Source organism: Schistosoma mansoni (assembly GCF_000237925.1).
Source record: "Schistosoma mansoni, WGS project CABG00000000 data, supercontig 0177, strain Puerto Rico, whole genome shotgun sequence".
Lineage (NCBI taxonomy): Eukaryota > Metazoa > Platyhelminthes > Trematoda > Strigeidida > Schistosomatidae > Schistosoma > Schistosoma mansoni.
In genome coordinates this window covers 105,059-118,316 of record NW_017386061.1, presented here as the reverse complement: position 1 = coordinate 118,316, position 13,258 = coordinate 105,059, and the positions used below count along the sequence as shown (strand labels likewise).

General features: G+C 38.0%; 2 protein-coding genes across 5 annotated transcripts; one reads left to right on the top strand and one right to left on the bottom strand.

Annotated features, from left to right (window-relative positions):
• Positions 1-6,055: 6,055 nt before the first annotated feature.
• Smp_072080 (pyruvoyl tetrahydrobiopterin synthase, putative) lies at positions 6,056-6,493 on the top strand (the record flags this gene model as incomplete). The annotated part of the gene is made up of 1 exon (XM_018795809.1): positions 6,056-6,493. The coding sequence occupies one exon, from the start codon at positions 6,056-6,058 to the stop codon at positions 6,491-6,493; it is 438 nt and encodes a 145-aa protein (XP_018646924.1).
• Positions 6,494-6,562: 69 nt separating this feature from the next.
• On the bottom strand, positions 6,563-12,674 carry Smp_072090.1 ([acyl-carrier protein] S-malonyltransferase; the record flags this gene model as incomplete). Of its 4 annotated transcripts, XM_018795765.1 has the most annotated exons (7): positions 6,642-6,812; positions 8,691-9,057; positions 10,026-10,246; positions 10,283-10,370; positions 10,408-10,672; positions 10,706-10,885; positions 12,655-12,674. In XM_018795765.1, 6 exons carry the CDS (start codon positions 10,852-10,854, stop codon positions 6,766-6,768), a joined length of 1,137 nt encoding a protein of 378 aa, XP_018646920.1. The 4 variants fall into 4 exon arrangements, with proteins under 4 accessions (XP_018646922.1, XP_018646920.1, XP_018646921.1 ...); XM_018795787.1 differs by having other exon boundaries at positions 6,766-6,812; positions 10,408-10,885; XM_018795776.1 differs by lacking the exons at positions 10,706-10,885; positions 12,655-12,674 and having other exon boundaries at positions 6,563-6,812; positions 8,827-9,057; positions 10,408-10,602.
• Positions 12,675-13,258: the final 584 nt, after the last annotated feature.

Here is a 13,258-nt window from a genome sequence, read left to right as displayed (position 1 = left end):
CGAAAAGAATATTCTTGCATATAAACTACAGAACAGGGTTTCATCATTGGATTCCCAACCTGATTAAGGAAGGAAGTGAATGTGATCAAAAAAACAGAGGCTATGGCTAACTAGTTTGGGGTGTTTTCACTCAGGAGTCTATTCGAGAGAAAGAACCAGATCCAAATACAGAGTCAACAATCCACATGCTCACCAAGGAGTTTAATCGAGACGATGTACTCAAGGCTTCTATCACTTTAGACACGCAAAAGACTATAGTACCGGATGACCTACACCCCAAAATCCTGGGACATAATGCACAATATGTTGCGGCCCCACTAACTGCAATACTGGATGTCATTTGTCCAGGGTTTGTTACCTAAGAACTGAAGGGGTGCAATCGTCACTCCCATACATAAAACAAGACTAAGACAACCTACATCGAACTACAGCCTCACTAGTGTCCGAGTTAAAATACTGGAAAGAATGATCGAAAAAGCCATAATGACATTCGTGGAAGCCAACAACTTGTTAAATAGAGAATAACATGACTTCAAAAAAAGTTTACCTTGCACAACAAACCTCCTTATAGCAAGGGAGCAATAGATAGAGGCTCTAAACAATGGAAAATCAGTAGATGTTACCTACATAGACTTCAGCAGGTCATTTGACAAGGTGCCAACAAATAGACTGCTTTTGAAGCTAGAAAATCTTGGTATTGCCGGACCTCTTTTAAAATAGCTTAAGGATTTCCTAGTAGGTCGCAGACAGAAAGTAAGAATAAATCGCAAATGTTTCACTTGGAGATCAGTACTTAGTGGAGTACCTCAAGGTTCTGTCATAGGTCCCTTACTTTTTACACTGTATGTAAATGATCTCCCAAGTATAGTAGAGTCTCCAATGCTATTGTACGCCGATGATGTAAAACTCTGGAGAGAAATAATGAGAAGCATATGCATGCACACTTCAGGAAGATTAAGGTGTTGTGAATAACTGGTACAAGGAGTGGCTGATGCCTATCAACGCGGAAAAGTGTCTACATGCACTTTGGGGATACATAGGCAAATAGGTACAGCATTGGAGGAGTGCCTGTACCCTTGGTCTGGTCTCACAAGGATCTTAGGGTGACAGTGAGTCATAATCTTAAGACCACGGCCCACTGCCCGGAGGTTGCAGCTAAGGGGATTAGAACCATGTGGTCTTTAAGACGGACATTCACCAACTTGGATATTATCATGTTTAATACAGTATACCCAACCTTAGTTAGAACTAAGCTTGGTAACAGCGTTTAAGCTGTGAGTTCCTGTTTAAAAAGTGACTCGGATATCCTGGAAAATATGCAGAGGTCAGCTACCCGTGTGAGGTTTATCATACAAAAAAGCGGCTTGAAAAGCTAAACCTCTGTATTCTGTCCTATTGAAGGTTAAGCTGTAGTCTGATTTTTGATGTACAGAGTACCAAGAAATCATTTCGGACAAAATACATCCTCTCTTTTTCTTCCCACTAGATCGGGACATCTGAGAGTACATAGCAGGCGAGTAGAAAAGCCAAGAACGAACAAAATACCCGCGGCATACAGATTTTCACACCGTCATCAATTCTTGCAACCCGTTACCCGAAGTAGTGGTGTCCGCACCTTCAATTGACTCATTCAAGAGAAGATTGGACACTTATAGAAACATACTGGAAAAGGGATAACGTAGACCTTAGACCTTCAGTCCTTACTACACCAATTTGAATCTAGTAAGCAGATGAGTTTCTTCAAGGTCGATTCAGCGTCGCTCAGAGATCGAACATCAAAATGTCTTCCGTTTTTCAGTATCCGCCCTGAGCAATCAAAAGAGAGGATAAAGGCGAACAAAGGGAAAAAGAGGGGAGACGCTCTAAAAGTCCTCTCTTTCGCCTGTCATGCAGAAATAATGTGAAATTTCTCTTTTAAAAGGGAGCAACAAATTTGTTGCTCCATGTTTGAAATTGTCTACGTTTCACCTAAATTCACACCAAGTTTTCACACAAATATACGCAAAATTGTCTATTTTTGCCCAGCCCCAAGTAGCCAGCCTCAGGAAGAGAAGTCGACATTTCTCCTGAGTTCGCCTTTATTTCCTATTTATTGGTTGCTTAGGTCACATTTCCTGTTCTGCGCTCTCACATTGTAGTAGTACTACCTTCGGTCTAGAAAGTGAATCACGATGCTACAGATTTATAGATGGATTCATGAATATAACTAGTATGAAATCTGGAAAACCTACGTTTCAGGAGCCCAACACTTTCCGTACTGTTACTTCGAGACGCCCTTATGGGTTTGGTACAACGAAGTATTAGTATGCCAAATGCCAATTCACTTCCGGGGTCTTGGACTGAGTAATAAGGGACAAGTTTCTGTCTTCTTTATGACCTGACGCTGTTGTAAGTGTTAATATTTGGATAGTAAGTTCAAAATAAGAGTAGAGTATATCGCTGGATAATATGAAGTAATACTTTTTAATGCCCCACATAACCACCCGTGTAATAACATCTTCGTGGCTACAGATAGATCGAAAAGAAGGTTATGGAATACTGAGAGGGACGCCACTCAACTTTTTATTCAAGGAAATATCGATGTTCTGAGAGTCATAGGTTAAGCGTAGGAAGAACTTAAGAAATTATGCCATACAGTGACACTAGGAATGTAAGGACAAGACTACCAGCGTAAGTGTTGTATATAAATAATTATAAAAAAGACACGAATCGGGAATTTAGATGATCTTATACGTCGTGTAAGGGATATTGAGGAGGTGGAAGTGCTTCGGAGCGATCTTAGCAATATATCGGAGGCTGTTTATACACGTAATGATGTGATCGATATTCATGAAAAATTTCCGGTCGTTGATATCGAATCGGCGTACAAGACAAAAGAATGGCGTATACCAGATCTAAAATACTTGACAATTGGTAGATGGCCTCCACAGCAGTTTGTTGTGACTAGTGGATTTAGAAGAGGGTGCAGTGCTGTTTGCATTGACGCAAGCCAAACGACCAGTTGATGTAAAACAAGCCCCACTAACACCGAAGATAGCGTCAAGTCTTAAAGACAGAAACTTGTCCCTTATTACTCATTCCAAGATCCAGAAAGTGAATTGGCATTTGGCATACTGATACTTCGTTGTACCAAACCTATTAGGGCGTCTCAAAGTAACAGTATGGGAAGTATCGGGCTCCTGAAACGTAGGTTTTCCAGATTTCATACTAGTTATATTCACATTTTAATGAAGTGTCAGCATGTCAGTAACATAAACGACACCATAGTCTGTCGGGACATTCCGCTGTATCCTAAAGATTCACCTACCATATAGGAATTTCCGTAACAGACATTTCATTCTCTATTGTAGTCCAATCCTAATAGACGACCATATTTAAGGATGAATAATATATACTCTTGTATGCTTTTGAGATGGTGGAGATTTGTAGCTCAGGTGGATGATTTTGATAGAGTTTCGTTCTCTGAGCTGGATGGTTTGGTCGTGGAGCTTTCGTCGTCCTTCTGAACGACATCGTCAGCACAAACTTCGGGTAGAAATGAAGTGTTCGGATTTCTCCACATGTGGTTCACAGCTTGTCCTGTACACCTCGATCTATCAACCAATCAGGAAAATTATGCAGAAACATAGAAACAAAAACCAAACCAATGGGAGCTGCAATTAAATCAAGGAAGTAACCAATGAAAGGTTCAAGGTCAACAAGAACCCATCAGCATCGAGGCGTACAGGACAAGCTGTGAACCACATGTGACGAAATTCGAACACTTCGTTTCTACCCGAAGTTTGTGCTGACGATGCCGTGCAGAAGGGCGATGAAAGCTCCACGACCAAACCATCCAGCTCAGAGAACGAAACCTCATCAAAAACTCTCATATGGTTTCACGACCCAACGGTATCTATGCACATATGGCAGACTGCCTGCAACTCGGCCGCGAGAATAATTGAGTGGGGATCCAGACACATCATACGTGATTTCCAACTAATGCTTTCCTGTGGTTCTACGACCTTGCGGAAGTGGTCTATCTAGTGTGTTTAGTTTAAAGTAAAATGCAAACAGATTCATCATACTTCACTTTGGGTTATTTGAATAAAATTATCACTTGGCAGGTCATTTACCATTCCCTCGACACCTCTCGTTTCGTTTTCAGAGTTGAAAATGAGATGGATCTGCAGTACAATTCGGCAATGTAGATGGAGCGCAACTCTTAAGTGCAATTAGAGCCCTCACTGATAAAGAAAGCCAGCTTAATCTTAAGTTTTATCAGCAGTCGATTTTCTTCCTGGTCTATGGTATTCAAGCTATAGCGCGGTAGGATATGCAGTGAAGACACTGGCTTATTCCCAATCAGAGAGGACTTTGAAAGAAAATGTCGTAGAAGCTATGACTCATAGGAGACCTTTAGGTGGTATTAGATTAACCTTGAAAAGCTTCAACTAAATATTAGACTGGAAAAAGAATTGTAGATTAATCTGAGAAATTAAGGTTTTCATCACGAATCGACATCGGCTGTAATACTACTTAGCCATAAGGACAAATAGATTCTGCACCGAAATCGGGCAAATGATATTTGAAGTCTAATTGTCGTACCCCCAAATTGTAGTCTTGCCAGATCAACGCGCTTCTTATTTCTTTAAAGAGCCTTCCATGTGTGTACGGCGTTGCACATTTACAAGCCATTCACTTGATGCCACAGACACCTGCCTGTTGGCGACTGAAGATAATGTTTATCTAAGTGATCTAAACACTGATTATGTGCAAGGTAAATTAACCATTCCAGTTGGTGACATTGAATTGTAGGAAACAATTGAATAGTACTAAGATCCAGGGTCCACGGGATGCAAAAGAATGAATTGATTTGAGTCATGTTATGTGGTGCGGTAATGACATTCTAAACTACATTTAAAAACCCATCCAACTTAACGACCGAGGACAAAGTTCTGTACAGAAGAGAATTTAACTTGACACCTAACTTCAGTAATCTGGAAATATTTTAAAGCCAAGATTATTGTGAAGGCGAATGTGAATTAATGGACAATCTTTCGAAGGACAACACAGGAATAAACATTGCTTATGAAGTAAACTGGAGATATAGAGATTCCAATATGAAGTCTTAGTTGACGCAGTTTTACTCAGCAGCAACATCGTATTCATAAGTCTACAGAGCATGGTAATTATGATAACCCTGATTAGTGACATTAACTGTCTTTAGTCACTAGCCCCCAAATACCTTGGTACGGCCGAGAGTGGGGAGAGTCACCTCTCTCGAAATGCTCTCACATGGCCACACGTATACAGCTACTACCAGGGAAGTCCTACTTATTACTTTTTCGTGCCACTGGTGTTGTTTACGAAATCGAGCGGATGGAAAGCTAATGTCCGACGCCTTAACTGGGTTGGTGGACACGGAGGATCCACCCAGGGGAGTTGGAAAAGCCTGGTTCCAAACCAATAGAACACACGGGCCCCAGAATCATAAGAGAGAACAAATGGCGTATGAACCAATTGTTAGTGACCGGCTACCGTGGAACTGCATCTCCTAACGTTACCGAAATGCCTTGTTCATTAACTGTCTAGGTCAAAGGTATGGGGAGTGGCCTCATAAGAAAGCCGCCTGACTCAGTTCAAGCGCCCGAGCAATATCCCAGGCCTCACACAAATCGAATGATGAAGCGCGGCATATATAGATTCGCTGCCTCCTTGTACCAATATTTATGTACTTAAAAAAGTAAATTTAGTCACTGGGTTTGTACGTTAACACCTTTTACACAATGAGACCAAGGATTACTTGCTTTCTTTGTACTACGGAACGGTAAAATTTCTCCTTGTTACTAGTTGCTTTACTTAACTAGGTCTTAAATGAATTAAAAACGGTCACTCATTTAGCTTTTTCGGTATTACTAATGACGAGGACTCCCTTTGTTGTGCAGTCATTTTATCGTATAAAGATAATAGTCATTGAGGAAGTTTTCAAATATTGATAGTTGATTTTATGCTAAACTATTATAGCTAACTTTTGTTTCTTTTAACAGGGCTATATATATGTAATACTTTACAGATGAGTGCTCTATGTTACCTCACGAGAGTAGAATCATTCTCCGCCTGTCATCGCCTTCATTCACAACATCTTAGTGATGAAGAAAATATTAAAATGTTTCAAAAATGTAATAATCCTATGGGACATGGTCATAATTACAAACTGGAGATCACAGTTTCAGGACCTATTGATCAAAGAACCGGTATGGTTATGAACATAAGTGACTTGAAATCAGTTATTCAAAAACATGTTCTTGACCTATTAGATCATAAAAATATCGATGAAGATGTTGAATATTTTAAAAAGAATAGTATTGTATCAACTACGGAAAACCTAGCAGTTTTTATATGGTCACAATTAGTCAATGCTGTCCCTAATAATTTACTTTATGAAGTTAAAATATGGGAAACTGAAAAGAATATCGTAACTTACAGAGGTGAAAAGATAAATCACAAATAAACTACACCTCTAAAAAATTATTACATCACTAAATCATCTATCGCCAAATAAAATCCTCGAGTTTATTTTGCTAATATATTTTGCTTAGCTGTACATGTTGGTCAGTATATACATGGGTATACATTAAATGCGACTGAAGAGAATGACACATCTACATGTCCACAGAGCTGTAACTATCAAACGCTCTACGACTGACCATCCTCAGCATAGCACCAAGTTGTCGGCCAGGACCAGATTCAATTGTACGAGGAAAAGGGACATCTAGTGGACGATCATATAGTGCATACAACGTTTGCTCCCATCTTACAGGACGGACAATCTGTAAAGAGTGAAAAGACACGAGGTTTTTTTTGAGGCTGCTTACATCTGAAGATATCAAATGAATACTAACCAGTCATGCCTCCGAAGTAGCACGACATACATTTACATGAAAACAAAGAATAAATAGTTATCTAGTAACTTAAAAGGTCCGCACAGAGTATTCTCAAAGACAGTATTAAGACGAAAAATTGTTTTCAATGGTTTAAATCCCAAGTGCCATAGTTATAAATTCACAATTACTGTATTACAGTGGTAAAAATAGAGGATATACAAACAACTTGTGGCTGGACCGGAAAATTTTATACGTTATAGTACTGGACTTTTACAATGATTAAGGCTTAAATAGTTCGCAACTATATCATTTCTGTCGACTGGTCTCTTTGCATAATAACTAATGTCATACTTGTCTAATCCTTACGGCTGATCGACTACAGGGAGCGTCACCTCCGAAATCAAAGACACTGATTTCTGATGACTAGCAACCAGCGCGAAGCTTATCTCTTAAGTTTCTTGTGCATCACATGCAACTACTTGAAATATCCCATTTATAAGTCTGGAAGTTTATTTTTAAAATGTTAGGAAACCTACCTGTAGGGCGGTGAGACATTTATTTTATTCCTTAATGAAGATTGTAGAGTTTGATAGTAAATCAATAGACATCCTTACCACGTGAAAAATTGATGGCTACTACTCTTTTACATCAGATATATGTTTAGATGTTACTTAGTGATATGCTAAATAAATCTAACAAAAGTAGTCTTTTGTTACACCACAGTGAGTCCCTATTCGTATTACTACATAAGAGATGAGTAGGATGAATGCTAACTACAGGTACCCAACTTCTGAACGTGCGCAAGATAATTTTCTAATTATGGAATTATATCGATAAATAAAATTGACAGTCTGATATCATACTTCGAATCAACAGTAAGTCCAACATTTATTGCTGGAAATGTTCAATACCAGGGATTTATTAATTGTTCAACACGTATAAGGTTTTTCATCGAATCACTGAACTTATGCTTGAGTAGTTGCGTTAGTCAGTCAGAGACCGCGACAAATATGTATCGATCCAAGTTAATATCACACAACTTGGAAGGATTCTTTTAACAAGATTATTAGCAAGAACCGAAATAATGATAGTGAAAAAGATTAGACATTGAGGAATACTATTTTAAATGAATGCCCCCAAATGCCTTGGTACGGCCGAGAGTGGGGAGAGTCCGCTCTCCCTCTCGAAATGCTCTCACATGGCCAGCGAATATATAGCCTCTGCCAGGGAAGTCCTACTCACTGCCTTCTCGTGGCGGGGGTGTTGTTTACGAAATTGAGAGAACGAAAAGCGAATGTCCGGCGCTTTAAACGGGTTGGTGAGCACGGAGAATCCACCTAGGGGAGTTGGGAAACCCTGATTCCAAACCAATGGTGCACATGGGCTCCAGTATCCTGAGGGAACAAATGGCATATAAATCAACCGTTGGTCACCGACTACCATGCGACTGCATCTCCTTACGATGCTCCACTGCCTTGTGGATCAGATCTTTAGGTCAAAAGCTCCGGGTGTGGGCCCCTAAGAAAACCACCTGCTCCAGTTTGGGCACCTGGGTAGTATCACAGCCCTCACACAAATCGAATGAGATTTGTATGGCGCATATATATCTGGTGCTTCCTTGTACCAATATTTATGTGTTTAAATAAATAAATAATAAATAAATTTTAAATGAATGGATTTGAGGAATAGGAAGCATGAAGTGATATTGATGAACATGACTTAAAATAAGATGGGGAATGAATGCATCTATATCATTGTGATCGATCCCGAGCCATTCGATACAAATGACATCTCTCACTGTGAAACCTCGAAAAATGGTCTTACGATTTACAAGCGGACTTCTAGAGTGCTTCCTAGAATGACCTGCACCGTTTCTTGTAATTGCGAAGTATTTTAAGAGATTCCAAATGTTTATGCTAGCATCAGGTTTCTTACAAATTCTTAATACAGAAGTATATACCTGCATAGCAAGTTTTCGTTTAATATTCATTGTACCTCTATACGGTAACACATCTACGGCACTAATAACAGGTATCGAAGGTTCCTGAAAATCTCCCATCCTGTCTAGTGAATTAGCAATAATTTTCCGGGCAGAGGACATCAAAGGAGTATGAAAAGCTCCATTAACTGGTAATCGTTTGGTTCGACGTATTCCAAATTGACCAGCATGATTTTCAATAAAGTCGATTGCCTGAAATTATTATTAAATCCAAATGAAACTGGGGAATAACTATTTTATGCAGTTAATCTCAACAAAATCAGAAAAAAATTCAAAGATAGTAGCTACTTATCTACAATTGTATGATATACGCAGCTTTAAAACAAAAGCGTATGGTTTCACCGAACTTGAAATACTACATTTCCGAACTGTTTATTAAATAGAAGTAGATTAGCTAATAATCTAAGTTGATCAGGAGACCTCTAAGTAGAACGCGACTCTAAGGGTAGAACATGAGTTCTTAACGTTTGTATTTCAAATTTGTGTAGTCTTTTCACCAAGGAGAACTGGACATCAAACCTGTTTATAACTACCCAGAATTGATAAATAAAAGTAGAAGGGCTCATACGAACGTTCACATATATGAGAAGGCAGGTGCCATTGGCGAATTGGTGATGAGAACAACACTAATTGGATGCTACGCAATAAGTGCACATAGAATAACAAATTTACGGAGTTTTGTTGTATATAATGGTTTTCTGTATTAAGTAAGAGATAAATCACCCAGCGAATAGAAAGTCATAATAAAACTAAAATAAACCAGTCACCGGAAACTAATTGAAATGTAGTTTCACTGAAGTTGCGCAGTGTATTAAGTCAAACAACAACCACAGGAGTACAATCTGGATGGGATGACAAACGACAATCCAGTAAGGAGAAATATTACATACTAATAACCACTAACAATTCTTGGAGTTGTAACTCCGCATAAATACAAAGGTGTAAACATTATCGAAGGCAATTTTATCCTCTATGTTGATTTTACTTAATGCACTACTGACTGTACTCTTTAGTAATTAAATCAAGAGATATTTATAGATAGTTTTCTATAACTTAAAAATATAGTAGAGATATTGTTCATAGGTAAAATAAAGAAATATGATAGGCAAGTAGTGTATGGAGTTTAAAAAAAAACATTTTCCAGATTTGAAATATAGTACCTCTTTATTCCCAGCGATTACTTTGCAATCTGGATATAAATAGTTAGCGACTTTACAACAAGGGTTTTGAATTTTGTGGCGAACCTCGCAATGATTGATAGCTGCTGCTATACCAAGTTTTAACGGGGATCCAGGATTGACGAAAACAGTAATCATTGCTCCAGCCTTCTCATCACAAGCTTTTTGCATAGCTTCTGCTCGGACACGAATAATATGCAGACCTGTTTACGTTAATATTTGAAAACAAGTACACTAACCTTCTTCATACGTCAGGGCACCCGAAAACACTAAAGCACTGATCTCGCCAAGACTAAACCCTGCTGTAACCACGCAATTTTTAATTAACTTAAAACATATAGCGTGAATTATATGAGATAGAAACCTCTTCATTTTCTTCTCGAAGCTTTACAAGGGCTGCCAAAGAAATTATGAAAGTAGCTGGTTGACAATGAATGGTTTTTGATAATTTTGAAGCAGGACCCTCAAGGCAAGTACGAAGAATATCTGTTCTTAATATTTCATTAGCACATTGAAACATTTGCTTTATCTTTGGTAACTTTATAAGATCTTTGCCCATCCCGACAAAATGAGATCCTTGTCCTGGGAATAAAATTATGGAAGTTTTATGTGGATCATTATCAGTTACACTTAAAAAAGTTTTTCAGTGATACTAAAAATACCTTTTGTCATATAGAGCCCATTTATATCGAGGTTTTGTTAAACATTGTGAATCCCCGGAATCACTAGAAAAATTGCACCGTCTGAATGGATTGTGTGGTAAGCACTCGTAAACGATCGGTTTGGTAATATAAAATGTAGAATTCCGCATTTAATGAAAACGTTTAAAGATTGGTGATATCCTGTAGAAATAGATATGAAAATTAAGATCTAAAGTTACTTTGGACACACAAATGTACATTGCTAACTGATGATATTTTTCATTATAAAACTGTATGACATGACTTTCTTATCTATAGATTATTTAAAGTTTAGTTGAAAAGCTGTTATCATAAGGATTTCGGTTTCAAGTTGTAGTATATGTATTTCACGATTTTGAAAGTGCTGTTTTGTGGCTATGGAAAGCCGGAAAATGTTGACTGTTTTTGTTATGCTAGGGAAATATGGTTTTGATGAATAACTTTATTCTACATTCCTGCTCAATAACTCTGACTGGCTTCATGTACTTAGTGCTATCCTTTCTTAAGTTGCACGGCCGATTGGTGGAAAGTGATGGAAAATCTTAAAAGTTGGAATTCTTCTGGAATACCAAAGAATTGGAAATTCCAGAGACGGACGATCAAACGTTTACGGTACACTCGATAGGTTAAATTAACCTTCATAGAAGTTACAAGAAAATAAAGCAATGACCGATTGATTCCCAGGCAAAAATATTGACATACAAGATGTATTAAACCGTCGAATCAGATTTGAGTCTGAAGAATATTACCCTAATGAACTAATGAGAATTACTGTAATCAAAAAAGCATATTCCACAAAATGATTTGCAGTTAAGTATGAGTTGTTACACTTTTGATTGATCAGTTAGTTACTTTGAAACCATTTATAGGCTCAAATTTAGCAGAAATGGACCTAAGGGAAGCAATAGTAAAGGCTGCTATAAACTTTTCAGTCAGTCAATCATGGGCAATATACAATAAATATCTACCGGTCCAAGTCCTCGTACCGCACGAATACAGCGAGATAACACTAGCAAAATGAATATCATGGTAATGGTAATACCAGTGGTAGAAAAAATATTAGGCACAGAATATGGTTCTAGTAATGAAGAGATTGTGGGTGATGAAGCTTAAAATATGAGGACAGATAGGGAACAGATGCATCTTAGCCACTGTAACTGAATTTGTGCCAGTCTTAAACTACTAACTACAACTATAGTTAGGACCCCGACCACATAATCGGTATCGACCAACACAGATCACGCTGATGTTTATTGACTCGGCATACCGATCTTACGTTTTGGTCCAGTCACCCATGGCTTTATACAGCCAACAACTATACTACCTATGACCGCACGTTGAAGTGGGTAGCCGTTCGTACACATAATACTAAGAGTTAGATTTTCTTAATAACATTCCTAATTTGTTATGTATCAGTTACGAAAGACCATCGATCTACATTTTACTCGGATTGAATGCTCTGTACTTCGTTTGAATGTAACTGAATTGTATTCCAGTGATGTTTCTGGACTGGTTACTACAAAATCCCATGAATTTGAAGAGTGACTAACGAGTACATTTTCCTTGATTAACAGCAGAACTTATTAGGAATTAAGATTGACTGCAATCGCAACTCACCATATTAGTACATTTACTGTGGTTGTGAAACTTCAGACATTAGCATCAGTTAATATCATTCACAGTCATGTTATATCCCTCAAAGCCGAACGATCACATGCAGGTAAACGAAAATAGACTAATCAATTTCAAAAGGTTGCCAGATGACATCAAGTCAGAAAGTCTGGTTTCCACATACACATGTTTAATTTGAAAATCCATAGTCACTACTTAGTATTCACGGATACCCTTTGTATAAAAATCAATTTTTAAATGCGTAAACTGACTATGGTACATATATTTACTTAATGTTCAGATACCAACAATATACAAACTTTTTCAACACTAGTGCACGAAAAACAAGGCAACGCAACCTCTTGAAGACATCAACTTTCAATATCCAACAACTTCGTCTATCTGTGAGAAAATTTAAAAAAAGGTGTTAAGTTAGACAGAAGTTCTCGATTGACGAACCTGACCTAAAGGATTGGTTCAAAATCTTCGTAACTTCAACATTCCATAATGTTTCTGGCAACAAGTAAACTTAACGGTTTTTAAACCATAATAAAACATAATATCTTCCCCCAGGTATCTGGCGTTACATATGTTATCACAGGTGTATTGGATATCTAATTTCTGTTTGTCTCAATAGTGAGAGATTTCTGTTTCTAGTTGACCCGTACTCCTGTTACCTTTTGCCAACCAAATAAATACTACATACATTGTCCTCCTTTCCGTTTTTCCGACTACGACCTTTGGTTATAGGGTATAATGTTGTTTTTCACACTTTGAGGTTACTCATAACTACGTGAACATCGAACTGGATTACCTTACCAAAATACTATTGTATTGTAGATGATGGTGCATGGCCGTTCTCATTTGATGGATCGATTTGTCTAGTTAGTTCCGATGGCGAACGAGACTTTAACCTGCCAAATA